Below are 24,674 nucleotides of genomic sequence, written 5' to 3'. Positions count from 1 at the left end.
AAACTGGTCCGAGCAATTATTCAACTGGTCCTTGTAATTAATAAACTGGTCCGAGCAATTATTCAACTGGTCCTCGTAATTAATAAATTGGTCCGAGAAATTATTCAACTGATTCGAGTAATTATTCAACTGGTCCTTGAAATTAATAAACTGGTCCTTGAAATTAATAAACTGGTCCTTGAAATTAATAAACTGGTCCGAGCAATTATTCAACTGGTCCTTGTAATTAATAAACTGGTCCGAGCAATTATTCAACTGGTCCTTGTAATTAAAAAACTGGTCCGAGCAATTATTCAACTGGTCCTTGTAATTAAAAAAACTGGTCCGAGCAATTATTCAACTGGTCCTTGTAATTAATAAACTGGTCCGAGCAATTATTCAACTGGTCCTTGAAATTAATAAACTGGTCCGAGCAATTATTCAACTGGTCCTTGAAATTAATAAACTGGTCCGAGCAATTATTCAACTGGTGCTTGTAATTAATAAACTGGTCCTTGCAATTAATAAACTGGCCCTTGCAATTATTCAACTGATTCGAGCAATTATTCAACTTATTCGAGCCATTATTCAACTGATTCGAGCAATTATTCAACTTATTCGAGCCATTATTCAACTGTATTTTGAATAAGTGTACGTACTTATTACAAAGACTGATCGGTCAGTTGATTAGTTTCGAGGACCAGATATGATCAGAGAGTGATGGAACACCTGGTACAGTTGTATCGCTACCCACAGCGGTGCCCTTTCATCTTTTTGTATAAAGGTTAAAAGATGCTTAATATTGACGTAAAGAATTAAAAGGGAAAGCTATTGAAAGTGTATTCAGTGCGGTGGGGGGCGAGGCCATTCGTGAAACCAAATAACTGCCGTATGGAAATGAGGGGGAAAACATTGTTTTGGTTTTTACGTTATGGTAAAAGCAGCCTATTTTATTGGAACGGTTGAAGATTATGGGGATCGGATTCGGTGGAGATCATATTACGCGACAGTCTGTCGCTAAAGGTAATTCCAAATTACGCGGAGAAGAACCTGCGACTGCAGTTTAAGGCTCCATCTTGATTTGAGGTCTAGAGCGCCATCTCGTGAACGGAATACGAAATAACATCCATAAAGATTGTTATATTAATTAATGTAAATGTAATATTTATTTATAAATATTTTATATTTGATTATGTTAATATATAGCTAATTAATTACATTTAATTCATATTAAATTTATATATAACGTAATTTTACTCATTAATATTTTAATATTACAATATAAGTACTCATTTTAGATTTAATACTATCGTTACCGTACTTTCCAAAAGATTGTTATATTAATTAATTAATATAAATGTAATATTTATTTATAAATATTCTATATTTTATTATGTTAATATATAGCCAATTAATTACATTTAATTCATATTATATTTATATATAACGTAATTTTACTCATTAATATTTTAATATTATAATATAAGTAATCATTTTAGATTTAATACTATCGTTACCGTACTTTCCAAAAGATTGTTATATTAATTAATTAATATAAATGTAATATTTATTTCTAAATATTCTATATTTAATTATGTTAATATATAGCCAATTAATTACATTTAATTCATATTATATTTATATATAACGTAATTTTCCTCATTAATATTTTAATATTACAATATAAGTACTCATTTTAGATTTAATACTATCGTTACCATAATTTACAAAAGTACATTTAGAAGTAGTAAGAAATTCGAAAAATTTGGTTTTTGTGAAAACTTTCTTACAAAAATTAATAAATTTGGTAGAATTATATTTAAATGGTAACTTTGCTGGTTCAAGGTTCTCAATCGCCTAAATTAGTTCTTGGTAATTAGTTATAAAATGAAACGCGTAACCATAACTCGTATATTAAATTACTTCTTAATTAATTAGCAATGTCTTCATTAAAATAGCGATGTACAAAATAAATTTAGCCAAAGTATCAACATAGATACTTAAAATGTTGCCAAAGATGTTACAAATTACCAAACACAATCCGAATTTTTTGGCAATTATTTTTAATATACAGCTGGAAATCGTCATCTATATTTTAGTAAAATGTGTTGCTCAAATATTATAAAAAATAAAAAAACAAACTATAGTTACGTAGATTACCAAACTATCTATTCAAATTATCAAACCCGACACAGACAGTACTGAAATAGCTACACAGATTCCTGAAAAACTATCCACAGATAATTCTGAAATAGCGAAAAATGATACTGACATAGCCTCAGAGAATACCGACATAGCCTCAGAGAATACCGACATAGCCTCATAGGATACCGACAAAAACTCACAGATTACCGAAATAGACACGCATATTACAAACCTATCCACACAGATTACGGATATAGCTAAATAGATTACCGAAATAGCTATATAGATTACCGAAATAGCTAAATAGATTACCGAAATAGGCACGCAGATTACAAAACTATCCACACAGATTACCAAAATAGCTACATAGATTACCGAAATAGCCACGCAGATTACAAAACTATCCACACAGATTACCAAAATAGATAATTAGATTACCGAAATAGCCACGCAGATTACAAAACTATCTACACAGATTACCAAAATAGCTACATAGATAACCGAAATGGCCACGCAGATTACAAAACTATCCACACAGTTTACCAAAATAGCTACATAGTGGGGTGGCGGAGTGGTTAGCGCTTTCGCCTCGCAGCAAGAGGAGCCGGGTTCGTTCCCAACTTGTGGCCCTGGGTGAAAACTCAGAACTACTCCTTCTGCGTTGAGTTTGCAAGTTCTCTCCCCACTGGTTAAAGGGGTTTTCCCCCGAGTCCATCGGTTTCCCCTTCTAATAAAAACTTGTCGAGGTTAACGGTAATAGTTAGCGTAGGGAGCTGTTGGCTCGCGTGGCATGAAGGGCTTGCCACCACCATCCTACGCATTGTAACCCGGCCACCTGTTTAAAGGCATTATAAGTCGCTAGATGACTTGGGCCTAAGGTGGTGCCTTGGGTATTAGCCCAGCTGATTATTATGATTATTATTACCGAAATTGCCACGCAGATTACAAAACTATCCACACAGATTACCAAAATAGCTACATAGATAACCGAAATAGGCACGCAGATTACAAAACTATCCACACAGATTACCGAAATAGCTCATAGATTACTGAAATAGCTACGCAGATTACAAAACTATCCACACGGAATACCGTCTAGCCCACAGAATACAGAAATAGCCACATAAATTACTAAAATATCCACAAAAGTAAAATTAAGTCTTGAATTTTTAACGCATTATAAATACAAAGTAGCCATAAATGTAGGCTAATAGTTACAAATTGCAAAATAAACTATAGCTAAATTACACAAATAATTGTCGGCAAACCAAATAACCCGTCTTATATGTCATCAAAATTTAACAGAGAGGTAAGCGGTGTTTGAACCTCTATTTGACTAGAATGGTTAAGTTTCGACAATACTCCGCAAACAATCCGCCACGCTAACTTGTCAGCGCTATCAAAGTTAAAATAGACTTGGAATAGTCCACACCGTATCGATTAATCTTATATTTTCCAAAATTTTATTACGTACCGTAGTAGCGTGTATTATAAATGTATTATTTTTAGGCGTTTATGATCGCGTGGTCGTTAATGGATTCGGGGTTTTGACAGAGTGTGCAAACGCCGGTTAATGTAATCACGAGATGCTGTATTCTCGCAACATGCAACATTTCGCTTCGTGCAGATGTTGTAAAATTGACGAATTTAACCACTAGTTTAGGATTTTATTTTCTACCAACTGAACCACATGAGCTTTTATTTTAGATTTAATAAAATTCTCGATAAATAATCGATCCGATATTTGGTAGAAAATTGAAACAATTTTCAAAAACACAAAATCGCAAGTATAACCTTTATAAATGGAAATGACCTTGTTTAAAAATCGAAAAATATTCAATAAAGACTCTATTAATAATCTAAATAATACTCGACAAATAATCTCAAAAATACTCGACAAATAATCGAAATAATGTTAGATAAATAATCGAAGTAATATCGACAAATAATCGAAATAATACTAGATAAATAATCGAAATAATACTAGATAAATAATCGAAATAATACTAGATAAATAATCGAAATAATACTAGATAAATAATCGAATTAATACTAGATAAATAATCGAAGTAATACTCAACAAATAATCAAAATAATAGTCGACAAATAATCTAAATAATACTAGATAAATAATCGAAATAATATCGACAAATAATCTAAATAATACTCGAAAATAATCTAAGTAATACTCGACAAATAATATAAATAATACTAGATAAATAATCGAAATAATACTAAATAAATAATCGAAATAATACTAGATAAATAATCGAAATAATACTAGATAAATAATCGAAGTAATATCGACAAATAATCGAAATAATACTAGATAAAAAATCGTAGTAATATCGATAAAAAATCGAAATAATACTAGATAAATAATCGAAATAATTCTCGACAAATAATCTCAGTAATACTCGACAAATTATCTAAATAATACTCGACAAATAATCTCAATAATACTCGACAAATAATCTAAATAATACTCAACAAATAATCTCAATAATACTCGACAAATAGTCTCAATAATACTCGACAAATAATCTCAGTAATACTCGACAAATAATCTAAATAATACCCGATAAATAATCTAAATAATACTCGATAAATAATTGAAATAGTACTAGTTAAATAATCTAAATGGAACTAGTTAAAGAGTCTAAATGGAGCTAGATAAAGAACCTAAATGGAACTAAATAAAGAATCTAAATAGACCTAGTTAAATAATCTAAATGGATCTAGTTAATGAATTTAAATGGAATTGGTTAAGCAATTGAAATAATACTCGATAAAGAATCTAAACAATGCTCAACAAATACTTTAAATGGAACTGGTAGTTAAAGAACGAAGCCACGCATTCATTATTGTTATATTTTATACCAAAAGAAAAACCACTTTAAACCAGCAATTAGAATGGAGACTTGAAGTTAATGATGGTGAAGGGTCATTACTAAAACTGCATTTCTAGCTCAACGCGAGGCAATTAAAACCCAATGTTCATTTATTTACTTAAATTTTAGTATAGAGGTTATTATTTAACAAACATTTTTTATTCCAACATTTAAAAACTGACCTTAACTTTTAAGGAACTAAATAAATATCTATAAATTAACCACATAATTTTTCTTAAAGTAAAATTGTTAAAACTATCTGACCTTTCCCTGCAGCGGCGTAGCAACCAGGGGGACAAGGGGACAATGTCCCCTCCTAAATTTTCTACTAGGGAACAACACCGCTGTGTATCCCCCCTGAAATATTGTGAATTTGTTTTTACAATCATTATGAAAAAGATAAATTTATCGTTTAAAACTTTTAACAACAAAGTAAGAGCGAATTCAAATTCAACTTTCAATTTTTTGGTCAAATTGAAGTGAAATTTCCAAATATTTGTGCACTTTTATAATATCATACATCATTCGTTCGTAATGTACGCCACAAACTCAGAAACATCCCTACGCCCATGTTTCCCTGACTTTTTCAGCCTATTTTAAAATTCCTTAACTTTTTTTGTAATTTCCCCGATTAACCCTGACCCGTGATAACGCCGTCATAACGAAAACGATCAGAGTATTATAGTAAAATCAAATTTTGCAGGATAGAAGCTGATAATAAATATTTGAAAATGAAATTAGGATAACAGAATATTAATCAATTTGAAGTTTACCTGAGAAAATGCAAACTCATCTACGTTTCCAACCATTTTGCGTTCCTAGCGCTGTTTGTGGCGTTGCTAATTGGTCGATGAATTGTCCTGATATTGAAGTTGCAGGGTGGCTGAAAGACTGCAGCTAGAGAGATGGTTTCTGAAGGATTGACAAGCACTCATTGGACAGCTACGTAAGTACACTACTTTGTCCAATGAGCAGACCTGAAAAACAGAAACACATCCTTGAATATTTCTCTAAATAATAACCAATATCAATTTTAGTCATGTCGACCTCAAACAAAAATTTAGTACCTGTGACTTATACATAACATCAAAAGTAGCGTAAGACCCAAAAGTGGGTCAGAATGGTATAGTAGTTAATGAGAGTTTGTCGCAAAGTAAAAAGGGGAAACGAAGGGGGTCGGAAAATACGTCATCAAAATTGAGGTACTCCAGCGCCGCCGAGTGAGGCGTTTTAGAACGTATGTCAACGGGCGAGTAAATCGAAGCGAGAAAATCACGCCAGACTATAGACAAAATATAATGTTGGTAGTATTTTCCAACTAGAAATTTTAATAGGCATGAAGGTACAGCTGACACTGTGACACACTTTTGGGTCTTATGCTACTTTTGATACCATTAAAGAAAAACCAACTAAACCCGAGTTACATTGTAATGCTTTTAGGCTAAGTAAACTATATAATAATTAATCCAAAATAATTATTTATACGTGATAATATCATAAGTAACAAAATCAACATAAATATTATAATTGTCTAGCACTTTTGTTACTTCTGACTATAAATAAACCAAAAAATTATAGTCTATGTTTTTGATAATTACGTTACTCGTGATAATATTAATAATATTTAGCTGTATATGATCCGTGTTTTTTAGTCTTTTTGATTGTATTTTTAAGCCCATTAAATTTCTAATGAATAATTAAAATGTGTTCTTTAAGCAATTACAACATGTATCTTGACATTGAAAAGATCTGTAACCTTCGCTAAAAGAATGGTTTTAATATGATTACATGAATGTATTTTCATCATAGTTAAAAGCTACAATATAACGTAAATTAGCAATAATTACCATAATAGTTTATTATTAAATCACAAATTATTTTCATCTCGCCAAAGATAACAATTTGAATTATTCTGACCTACTTAAATTTAAGCCTTGAAATGGTAAATACTAAAACGGCCCTTATTAATTCGGATCTATTTTGGGACATCTTTAAGGTCTAGAATTTTACGCTCAATAATGGTTAATTTTTCCGAAAAGATAGGTTGTTCCCATAGCAACAACAATTTATTCTTACGAACTATTGATTTTTGGTTTAATGTTGAAAACTTCAAAGGGAAATTTTGCCAAGCTTATTAATTATTTGAAAGAGAGATTGTTTTACCAACTTAATCTCATGGTTTTAAAGTAAAATTTCTTATTTATCTAACCAAGAATGTATTAAGGTTAACAGAGAATATGTAAATTGCGGTGATATTAGTGTCTGAGGGGCGTGGTTTTTCTTACGGGAAACGTTTTTGTTCTAAATATTCCAATTTAATTACATTTTTATTATTACTTACAATAAAAATAAGCGCCACCTGGTAGCAGCTTCGTGAACTATACTTTCATCTTATAGTTAAGGCTTAAAGGGAATATAACCTGCAAAGCAATCTTTATGGAAGACCCCTTCAATTTTTCAAATTTCCATGTACAGTGGCGCCAAACATTTTTAAAGTCAAAGGCAAGAGCGGCCGGAGTTGCAAACGTTGGTGTTCTACACCAAATACCCGAGGTTATATTCCATTTGAAGAAATTTCGAACACTTTCAAAATGAAAAATGTAATGCGGTATTATTGAATCTGTAACTTAAATAGATTATTTTCGACTTTATTACAAAAATTTGTTAACAAACCGAATTTTTCGAGTTACCGAGTTTCGGAAATAGGGTATCGAAACGTAAACACTTTAATTCAAATTAATTTTTAGACAAACCGAAATTTTCGAGTTACCTGGTTTTGAAAATAAGGTAGTGAAACGTGAACACTCTAATTTAAAATAATTTTTAGAAGACCGAATTTTTCAAGTTACCTGGTTTTGAAAATAAGGTTGTGAAACGCGAACACTTTAATTTAAGTTAATTTTTAGACAAAACGATTTTTTCGAGTTACCTGGTTTTGGAAATAAGGTAGTGAAACGCGGACGAGTTAGATGGCACCTGTATCAATTGGCACGAAATTCAAATATGACAATAGTGCGTACGCGGGTTGTGGGGTCCCGCTAATTGGCCAGAAATCTCACTTTAAATTAAAATTTGTTATTGCAACCGAAAACGTAGTTCACGAATGATCAGTACTAACTAAAAATATAATATTCAACCAAGTCGCTCTTAATTAAAATGTAGATTATAAGGCAAAAATAAACGAAAATCACTAAAATGGGCAAATGCCCCACTTCCGGGGCCCCGATATCATAAATTTTAACATTGCCGGCGAGGGCATGATATTTCCAATCGATTGACGTATCACGTGCCTTTGTACCTCGAACGCACCGCGATTAATCGTGCGAACACAGGCGGCGGCGGACACAGTACATGAAACTAATACACACAAATCCACTAGGGATTGTGTGTAAAAACCGCGCAATGGTAAGAGCGTCGACACGAAAAATTGGTGTTAAGCTTGGTCTCCACTAGCTCCCGTAAAGGCACATCGCTCAACTTTTAGGTCTACAAACGTTTTGACGCGCGTAAAAAACAACGCTAGTGGAAACCAAGGATTAGGCTTAATAGTAATTTTTTGCGTCGACGCGAAAAAAATAGGTTATACCTAACGCTGTTTTCCATTTTGAAAAATTAAAACCAGAAATAAGGAACTATTCTGTTTATAAAGGGAATTGAATTGGTTTGGTTAGAGTATCAATTGGCTAGCCAGACGAATCTGTTAACCAACCAACCGGAAATGTTTCATTCAGCGATCCCCTTTTCAACACGTAGGGGGGATAGTAAAAATAGATGGTCTTTTATTGAAGCACTTACGCTCTAGACTGTCGCGCCATTATAGAGTATTGAGGGAAATTCGACCATCCCTTTAAAAATCGTATACTACTTATTTACGTAACTATCGATAACACACACATCATCGAGTACTCGGCCTTTTTTGAGGTCGAGTACTCGAACTCGACCTCGAATAAGTAATTGGAAAATACTCGTCTATTACCGAGTACCAAAAAATTGCATATTTGGGGACCCGATTACTCGAATAAGCTGCTCTTTAAACTCGTCGAGTATTTGGTTTTTTTTATCCTCGTAGCTTCAAAGTTCCAAAGGGGATTTTTACAACTTTTTGGGGCAATAAATTGTACCTACAAAGTTGTGGAAACTGTGGTTCATTTAAATTAAAAGAATATTTTTCAGTATTGGAAGCTACTTTATACTCCTTTTAAATTTAATTTCATAATTACTAATAAATCCAGCTCCTAATCAAGTACTCGATAACCCGACTCGTTAAAAATATTACTCGAGTTTTTTTCAGTTACTCGACTCGAATAAGAGAAAATTTCTCGCTCGACTTTCAATATTACTCGACAGCCTTAATAAACCTGGCGAACGAAATGATAAATGTGGATTAAAAATGAGTATTAAAGTAATAGGGAGTGCCATACTTATTAGGATTATGTTTCTTATGGCTATAGTTAAATACTCACAAGGAGAGTACCCGAGGTGTTGCCGAATTTGTTCAAAGTCGGGCGTAATGAGATATTAAATTTCCCAAAAGGTGACTTGGCACTACCCATTCGTTTTGCCATGGCAACCGAAAGTGTTTTTGACCACTTAAAACAAAAATAAGATATTTCTTTATTTTACCCAACAATTGTTACAATTTTACCCCAAAAATGTTCCAATTTACTCAAACTTGATGAAATGTGGTCCAAATTACCCTTTCGTGATTTTCAATTTTTTTAACAATTTTCGTAACCGAGAAAATCCCATGCAATTTTAAAGGGAGAGTTTTTTGGTTTTAAGGGGTCAAAAACATTTTCGGTTGCCATGGCAAAACGAATGGGTAGTGCAACGTCTCCTTTTGGGAAATTTCATACCTCATTTAGGTCTAAATTACGCCCGACTTTGAACAAAATCGGAAATAAAAACCTCGGGTACTCTCCTTGTCAGTTGGATGAATTCTTAAAGGCTGTATGAACTAAATAAAAAAAATCGTCTGCTTCTTTGTAAACGTAGGTATCACCAATCACTCTTAGCTTCCTGTGCGTGAGGAATTTATAGCAAACTGGTCTTTTCGTAAATTTCTTCGCTCGGTCTATCTCTCCTCGGGCCTTCTGCAGAAGCGCAGTTTCAGGCGTATTGCGGAAGAACGTATTGGCTCTTCTCAACAACCGAGACACGATCTCGAACCATTAACATTTCACGGATTAATGCAGCGAACAAGTTTATCTACCTCGCGCGGATAGATTATAATAATTCAACACACCCTCCCAACACTACCAAAATTCCTTAAATTAGCCGAAAATATTTCATTTTTAACCTACTTTACGTTTCCCTACCCCCCGCCCCTCCTTAAAATTTACGTACATTTTTCAGTACAATTTGCATTTATTACAAATGGTTGTTAAGGAAAATTTATTTTGGAACCAATTAGCAAGAGACAACATTTTGAGATTGTTATGTTTGCTAAGCCAATTTTTATTACGTACGTGAATTCGCGAAGAACTAAACCAATATAGCGCTAGGGTGACCAGGGAAAGGCTTTGAAAATTTTATTGGAAAAATAGAAATTTTAGAGGCGAATTATAGGAAAATATAGGAAATAAAATAGTTGAATTATAAGAAAATATAGGAAATAAAATAGGCAAATTACAGGAAAATATAGGAAACTAAATAGTTGAATTACAGGAAAATATAGGAAACTAAATAGGTGAATTATAGGAAAATAAAGGAAATGAAATAGGCGAATTACAGGAAAATATAGAAAATAAATAGGCAAATTACAGGAAAATATAGGAAATAAAATAGGCGAATTAAAGGAAAATATAGGAAACTAAATAGGTGAATTATAGGAAACTAAAGGAAATAAAATAGGCGAATTACAGGAAAATATAGACAATAAATAGGCGAATTACAGGAAAATATAGACAATAAATAGGCGAATTACAGGAAAATATGGGAAATAAAATAGGCGAATTACAGGAAAATATAGGACACTAAATAGGTGAATTAAGGAAAATAAAGGAAATAAAATAGGTGAATTTCAGGAAAATATAGAAAATAAATAAGTGAATTATAGGAAAATATAGGAAATAAAATAGGTGAATTATAGGAAAATAAAGGAAATAAAATAGGCGAATTTCAGGAAAATTATAGAAAGTAAATAGGTGAATTATAGGAAAATGTAGTAAATAAAATAGGCGAATTATAGGAAAATATAGGACACTAAATAGGCGAATTATAGGAAAATATAGGACACTAAATAGGCGAATTATAGGAAAATATAGGACACTAAATAGGCAAATATAGGAAAAATAATAAGGTAATTATTGCATATCGGTATACTTGGACTCGAATCACCTAGAATATTGATTAATTTTTGTACATTGCTTTCTTGCATGATTGGGTCACTTAGCGGATTTACAAAGCCCGTACATTTCAAGATTTTCTTCGAAAGTGGCAGTGTTTTCACTAGATGTTCAATGAAACGTACAAAAAAGTTCTTTCATTTTCAAAAGAGCGTGAAATTATAGGAAAATATAGAAAAATAGGTGAAATAAAGGAATTTATAGGAAGGCATTAAAAATATTGCAAATGTTGATATTAAATGAACGGCTGGGTGTAATATTTAAATTTTAATTAATTTTAATTTTAAATTTAATTTAATTTTTCGATCCCATTCCCACATAGTCATTACCCTCAAGTAAAAATAATAACTTTAATAAGTGTGATATTCTGATATCAGACGAAAGTTTTAAATTTTTATTGAAAACTTTTATTGTCATAACAATAAAGCCATGACAAATTTATGGACATTTTTTAATTGACCTTTATTACCTCATAACGAAGTAAGCATTATAAAGTAATTCGTTTAACGTTAATTAAATTAATTTAAAACTATTCATTAATTTAAGCTAAAATAGTTTATAATCTTTTATACTTGTATGACAATACAACTAAATTTTTTGAGTCGTTATTTTTAGGTACGTGACATTGGAACGAATAGCGTAGAAAACTTCAATTAACCCCGCGATTTTTCAAACAACTAACTCGCTTTTAAGTTAACTACAGAATAACGTTTCATTTGGAGAATTGGTTTTATTAATTCTTGAACCATTTGGTTTTTAATCATTATGACTATAATAACGTTCAAGGAAATTAACGTAGCTATCATAAACATTGTAATTTCGTTTTTAAACACATTTTTGAATGTTTTAGAATAGAATAAAAAATCGATTATATTTTATATTTATAGGCTTAACGAAACCATTATATTTAACGTATAAACTCATTTCCTTTTTGGTAACTCTAAATGATTTCGTCAATTTTGTACTTATAGCTTTTTTGCGCCTTATTTTTGTTCTATATTCGTGACGGTAATGACCCGACTTTTAATGGAAAATGGACGTAACTTGTATAGTAACCCTTAACTATCGTTTTTCGTAATATTTGTTTTACGATGTTTTTGTTTCGTATTTTGCAAATACACTGAACGGAAGTAATGACCGGGACTTAATAGAAAAATATCGTATCTGCCATCAAATTCCCAATTTATTTTTACAAACTATTTGAATGTTTGATTTTATACTAAACCTAAATTTACAATTAATTATCGTTCAAATTAATTTAAACAATTTGTATTAACCGTAATGAAATAACAGCTAACAGAACATTGATTGGTACAACTGAAGTCCAAAGTCGTTGAACTGTATTTATTGCCGAAATCAAAAATACATCCCCCAAAACCCGGTATAGAAAATCCATACAAAAATGGTTTGAAACGGGTTACTTAAAAATTTGCTGGTATCATGCTGAAAAATGAACGTTCAAATAATGTAAATTAACTCACCCTAAATGATTTTCCGTATTTCCTAAGGCATTTTTGTCACAAACTGTAGTTTAAGGGTTAAATTTGGAGCTTGGCCTGCAGTCCGCCGGCTCAATAGCCCTAGCGTCGACCGAGATCATTACCTTGGGTATTATAGGGCCAAATGAAAAAATGTGTAGTACAAATGGGCAATGGGAAATTGTTTGACTAGAGTATTAGCTGGACCCCGACTCGATCTAACCTCGGGAGTCAAATTCGACCAATTTCAACTGGGTTTGGATGAAATTTTGTGCCAAATGCGGTCCTCGAGCAGCCCCGGCGAGCGCATCCCTTGGCCTTTACCGCTTGCACGTAACGGGAACTCTAAAACGCGTCGGCCGCGTTCGTCCGCTAGGGCACACCGCCATGAGACTATCGATCGACGCGCTCTACGACTAGACGCGAGACAAGGCCTAGCGCGTAGCTCGACAGAAAACGCGTCAGCTTCGTAAAGTTTGCGTCCTACTCGCCGGAGTTGAATTATCAGGTAAGCCTCGGTCGAATTCAGCTCCTTTTTGGGGATCGCGTTCGCCGGCGCGCTAAAGCCTCATCCATAGTCTGTACGCTTTAAGTTTAAAAGAAGGGAATGGGTCACCATCGGGCTCTCCCCGCCTTTTAAATAGCTTTCTTCTGCCCAAAATCAATAGAGATAAATTGTATTGGGGACTCTAACCCCCGTGCACCTGTGGCGAGGGTCGATTCTCGATATAAAATCCCCCACAAACGCCCAGATTTAAAAATAAATAAAATAACCGTGTATTTAGCTTTTCTAATCTAACCCCCCTTTCAATCAAATTCTTCGAGGATAATTTTTCCTGTCCAAATAGTTGAGATGTAAGGTTGACAAATTACGTAGCGCTCTTTGGTTCCCGTGTGGGCAAATTGGAAAGCGCCATCTAGATTTCAACACTAGAGCAAGTGGCTCTATTCTATTAACAACACCCTCCGTGTCACCAGAAATAAAAAAGTAGGATTTACTTTACACTTTCATTATTTCCGTTACTTAGTTCCCTATAAAAATACTGAAATTAGTTTAAACTAACCTGAAAGTAATTTTTTTTTAACTCTGGTTCAAAATTTATCACAATAAACAGATGACGTTAGTAGTTCGAAACATGTAAAGTCACTTCTCCGTGAACTCCGATGTAATGCGTTCAGAACACTTCTAAAGGCGCCAGTAGACCAAAAATAGATCAAATACTTTTGCTAATACGAAATTTCGTTTTATTTAATAATTTAATAAGAACTTTTAGAACAATCAATTCGCTAATTACTTGTAGAATTTGGACTGTTCATAGGAATCCATGAAGCTATTTTGTACACCGTTTAAAGGTATACTATTTCAATTCTAGCGTTTAATTATTTTACGTTACTTTCGGTAACGCAATAAATGCTATTGGTCAGTCACAGAGTACCAAATTCATATTTAGCCAATCGATAGTACGCTTGTATAAAATTAGCGTAAAGTATAGTTCGCCAAAGCACCACCGCGTGGCGCTAAATCGAAACATTTTGCGTCACTGAAAATGTGGCATATTAATAAACTAACCGAACAGACACGCGTAATTGCGTTACAGATGGTCGTATTTAACCTAATGAAGTGCTGCCTACACTTACGTCTAGTGGGTAATAATTTTAAATTTAGCGTCTTCGATTTTTGCAATAAATTATTATCATTCTGCGTCGGCCTATGCTTTAACTCCGTTAAACAGGCCATAAAGTTCAGGCTATAAAGATGAGTTAATTGATTCGTTGAAGTTCTTTTTGCGCGAGACAAGACGGCTTCCCTCAGCGGCCGGTTCGCTCCCCAGCGCGTCGTCATCACAACAGCGCCCCCTTTTAGCGAACTGCCGCAGCTTTTAATGGATTTCGCGTCCGCCTAACCTCTTCATCGGATTATGATACCAAAGTTAGTTGCCGTTCATATTTTTAGAAAGTACTAATTTGTTTTGCTTGGAACATCGATGCTTTTTATAAAATTCCAATAATTATTATTAGCAAATGGGAAAGGTTAAAAAAGGCTTGCTTGGCCATTTATTAAAATATTCGCTGGTAATAATACAAAACATTTTGATTGGTTCATATTTAACATAATCACTCGTAAGTATAACACAAAGCCATTTTCGCTTATAAAACTTTGTTCACGGGATATGACGTAAATTACGTCACTTTCAACTCCGTGACGAAAAACGCGTCATCAACTTTGTAGATAGGAAATGGAAGCTGAATCTTATGAAAAAATTTACAAAAAGTGCTGCACCTATCAATGCCTAAAAAAATTAACAATAAAATAGTAAGTTTTACTAGATATTATATAATTTATTTTTACCATAAGTAATATAATAACCATAAGAGTGACACCTGAGAAAATGTTTCACCACACATTTTATTTATTTATTTCACATTGAACATAGAGTTGCCATGCATTTAGCCCAAGATGATTAAAATCATGGTTTTAAATATTATCCCACAGATGGCGCCAGGAATCATTAACAACTGATAAATTATTAGCCAATTAAAAGCTACCGGAAATTCGACGGAAGCAGTCTCCCGTGGGATTGAAATGTACTAATACTTTAATTTAGTCTATAATTTTGTTCCATAAGTATCTCTTCGGGAAATATTTTACCGAGAGCTATTCACAAAGTGACGTCAACAGAGATGCATAATTGCCCTCTTGAGAGGCGCTGTCAACACCTACACGAATAACAATTAATAAAAGTATTAATAAAAATAAGTTTTGTATGGCTACTTTTGAATTCAATTTTCTGTACACTTAAACTGAATAACTGACATTATCTTATTAATAAATAAATTATTAGTGTTGTTAATTTTCCGGAACATTTTCCGAATTGCGGAAAATTTACCATATATCGGAAAAATAAAAAATGTAAACATTAATTACTTTTAAAGGGTTTTTAATGATTTTACTTTTTATCGATATAGCATACTTTAAAACATTAATAGTGTTACATTGTTAATCAGTTTAAACTAGTCTAGAGGTTTAGTTTTACTTTCAGATTCGAAAAAATGATTGGAAAATTCCACTTTTTTTTAAATTTTCAAACATTATATTACACTAATCATGGAATGAAACCCCCTTTTTTTCGGAAAAATACGGAAAATTTTCCGGAAAAAAGGTCTCGGTCATTTTCCGGAAACTTTCACTTACAACACTATAAATTATTAATATTACCAGAGGTTTTTAATAGATATCTTATATTATATCATTATTTGATATCTACCTCTTGATAAACCATATTTTCCAGATGAAACAATATTAGAAAATCAATAAAACTTATTTATTATAAGCCTAGCCTTAAAACAACCATCATGAAATCATTCTACGTTACCAACCACGAGGCTTAACACCATACGATCATGTTTGGCAAATAAACACGTGACCACCATGGCCGACGCAAACTTGTTACCAAGGCAACTAAAATAGGTCACACCTACAAACCAGCTACGAATAGGTAAATATATTAACAGCAAATTTATTTATTATCAAATGATTTGGTTTAACTTGATAGGTTAAAACGCGCAATGGGCGCTTAAATAAAACATGTTTCAAGGAAATAGCCAAGAAACAATATTTCCGAGAGCCAGTACCTGCAAGTTAATGTTTATATAGTGCTTGTTGAAATAATGGAAACTTTTCACTTGTAAACAAAACTTCGGTTTTTTTCTAAGCCTTATTATGTCAAAAAAAGCTACCTGGTTAAAAGCATAGAGGAATAGCCCTGGAGTGGTATTGATAGTTCTAATTGGGCTAAGCACTGACATTCCTCTTCAGAAATCGCGTAAAGGGGGATGTAGAAACGGGGGGTATGTCGAGGTAGACTTTTATCTATTAATACATTCCAACAAAGGCAGCGCGATCATGGCGCGATCTACCGGTTAGGGTTTGAATTCTTTTAAAGTCTACCTCGACTTTCCCCCTCTTTTCCCCCCCGCCTCGAACTGGCACTACGCTGTCGGATTTAACGCCTTCTTTCCTTTCCCCTCCTCTACTATTCCTCCATGTTAAAAGGAAACACTTGTTGCATACTGTACAGGTGAAAAGTTTCCATTATTTTAACAAGCACTATATATACTGTGACTTGCAGGTCCTGGCTCTCGGAAATATTACTTCTTGGCAATTTCCTTGAAGAGGTTTTATTGAAGCGTCTATTCCGGAAACGTTTGTGAATCGTGTCAAAGATAATTTAAACTCGTACCCTAGATTCGAATACTGAGAGCTTTCCCATTGACGGTTTTGTTACGTTTACCCTTTTCCGGCATGTGACCTCAGAAAAATCGGGCTCCATCGGTTGCGGTAAGGCGCAAACCATGGAGCGAATTTTTTCTGAGTTCCCGCGGGAAGTGGGTAAATGCTATCGGCATCGCGCGAGAGGGTGATTTCAAATCTAGGGTACGAGTTTAAATTATCTTTGATCGTGTCAACGACAATCAACTGTCTCGGATACGAAGCTAACGACACCTAGCCATGGTACTACAAATTAAATCCGGTAGTCGCATGCGGAAATCAGATGGTCACATGTTCGATTACCTTCACCTTATAGCCTTATTTTTCAAAACATGAAATGAACACTTTAAAACACATTTTAATAGTTGTTTTCATAAAATGCCCATCAAAGAACTGCCTAGGAGGTGGTATACTCTAGGAAGAGACATGTAGTCTTTGGTTTTTACATCGAAATCCCATTGGTACCTAGAATGCTGCCGCGTAACTGAGAAATAGCCATACAGCCGCGGCAGAAGATCGACCAACATCAACCAATCAGGACTTAAAGAGCGACTACCGCCGGTAGCGTGTGACATCTCGCTTGAGTTCTTAATAATAATAATAAATTACTTTATACATTACGTCACTATAAAACCAGCAATTGATTGGCCGATATCTCTTTTATTTTTAATTTTACTGTCAAATGTTTCTGAATATGGCGGTTGACCAAATTGTTTCGACTAGGCGATAAGATAAAAAACTATTTATTTAATAATTACCTCTCCGAAGGGACTTTGTACCCTAGGAGGGGTTATACAACCACCGTGTCTGTCTGTCTGTCTGTGGGTCTGTCTGTCAGGCTTGCGAACGCGTTCGCATTTTCGGGGCAAAGGGTAATCACTGCGTACGCAGTCGAACAACCGTTTTAGCAGTTTAAAGGTTGGCAAAACCACCGTGTGACGGTAAGCGTTAACGGATTGATATGCGGTTGAGTTTGGTTGGTCTTTTTCGTCAACGCTCACCGTCGCGACAGTTTTAATTTAGTTTGATTGGATATTTCGTTATTGTAATGTTTATGTGTAGGTTGTGAATGTTGAGTTCGTGTTGTGAAAGTTGTGGGTGTGGAGTTAGTTGTGAATGTTGAGTTCGTGTTGTGAATGTTGTGGGTGTGGAGTTAGATGTGTAATCTGTTGAGTTTGTATGGGCGTTTTCTCTCCAACTTCTTCTTAATGACTTTGGGACGGACCGAGTGCTGAGTGTAATGCGATGGAACGTGAGTGAATGGACTTAAGTGTATAAACAGTGCGTGTTTAAGACTGAAAGTGTTAAAGTAATTGTGAACTAACTCAAGTCAGCTGTAAGATAAAATTGATTGTTTTTATTTTTTTGAATTGGAATAACCTAATTATACCCTTGAAATTATCAACTCAATATGTGAGGCTAATTAAGTAGATGGGAAGTAATTAGTAGCGAACAGCTCTCAGCTGTTAATTAAGACAAGAGTTTATAGTAAGGTAGTTTGAATTTAGTTAAAATTACTCAGTATAATTTATGATATTTACTTAAGTGTAAGTATGTTTTGGTTTATTTTTCAATCACGATGAACTAAAACAAATCTAGTCTTAGACACTTGAGTACCAGTTCTGTACAATTACGTAGAAGTTATATATATTGTTGGGTTATTGATGAAAGTTAAATCTAGAACGTTCCATAGACTGTTCTGAATAAAAATAAACATTTATAATTTAGCATAATTCTGGTTGCCATTTTATGTTCTAATCACTCGCCCACAACATTAAAGTTCTGGCAATCCCGAATCAACTAAATTTTCGATATAACGGCGACGGGAAATTATTATCGTAAATTTATCGCGCGGCCTTAGGGAATATTCTTTTAACAAAATTTCGATAAACTATAGTTTAATTAAAATCGGCCCGATTCCGTTAAAATTATAAACCAAAAAGCGAACGGTCGTTATAATACCCCCTGTAGATATTTCTTTCATTAAAATTTGCTTTGTATTATATTCAACTGACAAACTTGTACTGTAAAAAGGGTTTAATTCAATTGTGCATTGTTATAGTACGTCTAACTCACTGTTGTAACTACTTAACTTATGATATTCTGAATAAATTAAAATTGGTCGTTTCGTCTCAATTACTTTAATTATAATTAAAATTTTATACCGGGCGGGATAGAACTGGGATAACATTTTTAACAAATAACTCTAAATTGCGGAGATATATTTTTAAGGGTTATCTCGAGAAATTAATATCACTAGGGACAATTCTTCCGAGGAGAGGTATATTTTGGCTTGCTTGTTTTAACTTTTAATGTTATGGCTCCTCTGTGTCTAATTCCAATGTGCAAAAATAAAATAGACCCCCGGCGAATAGGCTAAGCCTAACAATAAACATGCAAGCAAGAGCTGGCAGTCGTGAGGTAAATTCAGTAAAAAGCGCCATCTGAAATAACAATTCGAAATTATCAAAACTTATCTACTGATAGCTAAAAACAACATACAAAAAGAACAATTCAACGTAGGCTTAAAAGAGACGCAAAAAGGTTTGCTATTTACAAGTGCTAAAATGGTCAAAAGTTGCAAGATTTCGCGTTGCCGAAATTAAAAATTAGGCACAAACGTATCTTTTCATAGGTAGGAATAGTTTTAAATATTTTATATTATTATTTATAGGCCTATATTTGTTTTAAATTATAGGTTTCCCTTCTCTAAACCCGAAACACTCTCAAAAGGGATTAGTGTCGTCAACCTAGTCTGTAAATATTTTTTTGTTATATATATTCTTTCCTTTTTCTCACTCATATGATCTCAATGTGGTGCATTATATTCTGGATTCACATTACTTTTGTATCTAATCCGCAGTCTGTATATAAGTCGGCAACGGCTTCACAGATGTTTACTGTTCAATAAATAAATAAAATAAAGTACCGTGATAACTGGCATCCAGCCATCCATCAAAGAACTATTTTGTTTGTAGTGACCATTTTTAAGACGCGAATATAAAAATATTCAATGGAAAACGGAGACTTGTACCGAACGCAATTCCAACTGAGAATTTATTTCATGTTGAAAATATTGAATTATCCAAATTAATTTTATTTCAAGGGCAATAACTGCTCAGTTGCCTTTGTAATTCTTGTTTATGTCATTTCTTAACAAAACCTAGTAACCTACTTTTTAAGCCTCGGTTAAATATTATTTACATTTTAAATTTATATTTTAATATTTTCATTATTTATTTTAAAATAATATAATTTACGATTTGTCTACCTTTCATTCTCTACGAATAAATAAATATATTTATTTGCATTATTAAAATTAAATTGCACCTTCATCAGATTACCAAAGAATAATTTTCTCGACACACGTGACCTTCGTGGGATTATATAATTTCTTATAGCGTTTTCCATTGGCCTGGTCCGAGCGATCGCGGACTGCTCGTAATTTTTTTTTCGTTTTCCATTGGGTAGAAAATACCTGCTACGAGGGCGAGTTACGTCCTCCATTTGCGGAATCACTCGCTCGCGGACTACTCAAAACTGGTCTGTCTTCAGTTACGGAGCAACTTTTTTTGCTCTCACAAGGATTTCGCGTCGGTACGAGTAAGAGTCCTGACGTCATCGTAAAATCCCGAGCGGTCTCCGAGCGATCCCAATGGAAAACGCTATTATTTGATCTGGTCACCGATAGAAGGCGCTTTCTGCAGTTTTTACCTCACGACTGCTAGGTCTTGCTGGTACACGCGCTCCGTGTAAAATCGGGGGTCTATTTTATTTCATATGAATATGGGTTCCTTACGGGGTCTCGATCGAGAAACGGTTTGAAAGAATTTTTGGATTGCCTCCAAAATTCGTCTGTTGCTGACGTCACACAGATGAGATCCCATTGATTTTCAATAGGATCTCATCTCAGTGACGTCACGATGTTCGTTAGCAACGAAGATACCAACCAGTGTTACCAGACGCACTATAATTATAGGCAAAATCTATAATTTTGTCACAAAATTTTCGGTGCCCTATAATTTAAACACTATCCTATATAGGGCATTTTTTTCGATTTTTCGATATTGATGACCTATAAATCCTATAATTTCCAAATTTCTTAGTCAGGTTCGGGAATTCGATATAATATCAGACTGAAAAATACTAAATTTACGATAAAAATGAATAAATGTGTTTTTATTATTTTTAATATTTCAGTTTTTTTTTAATTTAAAATTTCATAAAAATTGAAATTACCGCCAAATACCGCCTATAATTTGGACTGGAAATCTATAATGTTTAGTCCTTGGGTCTATAATTTTATTTTGGCTATCTGGCAACGCTGTTATCAACCTTAGCCCGTAGCAATCACAGCGTATCGAGGTAACCTTTTATGCCGAAAATTTACTAACCTTAATGGGTTACAACCCATAGAAATCTCATAGGTAACTAGAATGCTGCCGTGTAACTGGAAAATGGACCAAACGCCGTGGCAGACGATAGCCAGATCTCAGCCAATCAGGGGGGCTATTCTGTAAACATTCGAACGGGAATTCGATTTCGATACCCTATACCATGTCGAGATCGACTTCGACAATTTGCATTGATTTATGCTTATTCGAAATCTTTACCGAATACCATTCGTCGAGATCTCGAAGTTCGAAATCTAGTTTTCGATCGAAAATTGGATTTCGAATATTTACAGAATAGGCCCCCTGAGCTCAAAGAGTGGTTCTGCCAAGAATTTAATGTCACCAGAGAGAATGACGACACCTAGCTCCCGCGATCAGCCTTGGAAATAACGGTGGTCAGGTGGTCAAAGACCAGTTAATTAATTGCTCAGACCAGTTTATTTATTAAAAATTTGGGGGGTCACTGGTCACCGTGTCCAGTTTATTAATTCGAAATAATAACAAAAAAAACCGAAGGTGACCAGTTTAATAATTAATTCCTATTAATTTAAGGTTTATATCAATTTTGATTTCCATATTTACTGGATTTATATATACAGCGACTCCGCTTACTACCGCCGCGGCCGCACGTCGAGGTTTTATGTAGAGTCCCTTCGCTCGCATCTCTCGAACAGCATATAGTGCTTTTCTTTTACGAACCTTGGAACGAGTCGAACTGTCTAACCCCCCTCTGGCCTCAAACCCTCAATCCTCTCAAGGGGAGCGCATTCGCGTATTTGCCCGGCGTTCCTTTTGAGAAAACTCGCTAGCTCTCTTTCTACCGCGCGAGTGACGTATCTGGTTGACGGTTTTCCCGTAGACACGGAGAGTAGGGTGTCTTATAAGTACCGTGTAGTTTGTCCGTCATGGGTAAAAAAATCTTGGCAAAAATGTGGTGAAATTGCATAATCTTGGGAGAATGTGAAAGAATATAAATACGTTGAAATTATTTTTGAGATTTTCAATAATTAAGGTCGGACGTGGTCAGAAGAAAGAACTATATTTTTTAATAAAACTTTTATTAAAATAAAAAAATTGGAACATTTTAATATTGAAAAGGCACAATTGGAAATTTATTAAAAAAGGAACATTTTGTTCCGTTTAAATCTGTCAACTGAACAAAAAGGCAGCTTATATTTAAAACTAACTACTTAATTTTTTAGTTTTCTTATCTTTTTTCCTGTCTTGGGCCTCAGTTTTTGAATTTCAATATTTAATTCTAGTTCTCATTTTTAAATAACATAAAACAATATCTCTTGGATATTTTGAAAATAATGGCATAAGTTCATTAGTTAGGTTATATTAGATAAAAATTTAAATCTTAATTTCCTTTCCAACTTTACCTTAAAACTATCACTTTTACACTTTTACAATTTAACTATTAATTTATAATAATATTAGGCCTAGGCCCTATGCTAAGGCTTATGGAATCGATCTTATTAAATAAGCTTATAAAAGTTCTGGGTTTAATGTCAGCTAATACTGAAATAATTTAGAGAATTTAATACTTACTTAAAATTGAAGCGAAAACGACCGCACGTATTTATTTTCTATACCTCATTTTTTCTGGTTTCTTTTATTAGGAATTCGACTGATTTATCTAGTCTCTCTCTCTCTCTTCGCGCTCTACTACCCTCCCCGCGGCTTGTTTCTGGTTTCCTGTCAACCAATGACGTCACTGAAGGGGGGCCGGAAGTTGCCAAGCCCCCCAACATACCCGCTGAAGCGCTTCTCTAAAGACCCCGTCGAAAGAGCTAACCTTATTATACGCAGTATTTTACCAACCTTGCAATCCTCTAGTCTCACTTTCCCTGGAGTATGGTAGGCTACCTGGCTACGCGGTAACGGACCGGGGACTCTGGAGTTACGGGGCCTAGAGAAAGAGAGATAATACGGTAAATTACGAGGGTTTTCTAGGCTATGGTAGTCTTACTATATTGTACTACTCTTGTGGTACTCATAAAATAAAGTTAACTATTTTGAATACGTATAAAGTTAATGTTACCAACATAATGTAACTTCTAAACATGTAGTATAAGTTTTTGAGGCTTATAAATGACATTATAACATTTTATATAAGACCAGTTTAATAATTCATAAGCTAGGGGGTTACTGGTCATAAGGACCAGTTTAATAATTCATATGCTAGGGGGTCACTGGTCATAAGTACCAGTTTAAAATAAAACCTTGTTTCCAAGGCTGCCCGCGATAGTAGCGGAACCAAGGAGGATTATTATCCTCCTTGGCGGAACCACTCTACGGCCTCTGATTGGCTGAAGGTTCAAAACGAACTGGTGATTAGCTCGGCCGTAGGCGGCAGCATTCTAGTTACCTATGAGATTTCTATTTTCCAACCACTGCCAGATATCCTGCTAGTCGCGGCGCTTATAGAGATATGAAACTCTAAGGAGTACGAGTCAAGAAACATTCAAGTATCAGCGCCGCCGCTCGGTCGGGAGGAAACGCATTTTTCGCTTATGGCCTCGCAACAGCTTTCTCCGAGACGTCGAGGGGCGCCACCGTCGGGAACAAATAGAGGGTCGCTGGGGGTATTGGGAATTTCGTTCGCCGTTATTTTTTTGGGCAGTTCTAATAAATTCTTATTTTAGCCCTTGCTGTGAAGTTAGGAACAAAGGATATAATATAAGGTTTGCTCAATGACGTGTATATTGAAAGTGGATACTCACAATTACCTAATGCAATTTTTGGCGGTAACTGAGCCCCCCGTTATTGTAAATGCTTTTTAAAATTTTGGCCCTCTCCAATAACTTCGGTTCATTTACTTCTGGTGGTAATAGATAAATTTATCTAAGTTTGCTTTACAAATCTCTAGTGTCTGGGAAATCTTGTTTTTCAGTACCATAAAGCAACTAATTTGATTCTTTAGGGTTCACAGTAAATGTAATTATGAGCTAGAAAAAATAAATTTGTAGTGATCTTTAAGGGGGTTGGACATTCAGAAAATATGTATGGGAATATCTAAAAATTTCCCACCCATAAATCACCTTAATTTATCACAATTTCAATGTACTAATTTTAGTTCCCCAAGTCTTTTATGTTAATGGTCCAATCACCATAAAAAAATTTAAAATTACACATTTTTGAAAAAGTTTCATATTTAGTTTTTTTTT

At 34.0% G+C, this 24,674-nt stretch overlaps 1 protein-coding gene across 9 annotated transcripts in view; it reads right to left on the bottom strand.

Annotated features, from left to right (window-relative positions):
* Positions 1-13,189, bottom strand: part of Rbp (RIMS binding protein) — a 106,521-nt gene extending 93,332 nt beyond the window's left edge. For all 9 annotated transcript variants that reach the window (XM_090162591.1, XM_090162593.1, XM_090162592.1 and 6 more), the window contains exons 1-2: positions 12,844-13,189; positions 5,789-5,992 (exon numbers count right to left, since the gene is read on the bottom strand). In XM_090162591.1, the coding sequence (XP_090018717.1) occupies positions 5,789-5,824 (36 nt within the window). In that variant the 5' untranslated portion in view covers positions 5,825-5,992; positions 12,844-13,189. The remainder of the gene's footprint in view (positions 1-5,788; positions 5,993-12,843) is intronic.
* Between the last annotated feature and the right edge of the window lie 11,485 nt (positions 13,190-24,674).

This window comes from Leiobunum rupestre, chromosome 11 (assembly GCF_980474605.1).
Source record: "Leiobunum rupestre chromosome 11, qqLeiRupe1.1.hap1, whole genome shotgun sequence".
Taxonomy (NCBI): Eukaryota; Metazoa; Arthropoda; class Arachnida; order Opiliones; family Sclerosomatidae; genus Leiobunum; species Leiobunum rupestre.
The sequence above is the reverse complement of the archived record's forward strand: the minus strand, read 5'-3'. Positions and strand labels throughout refer to the sequence as shown.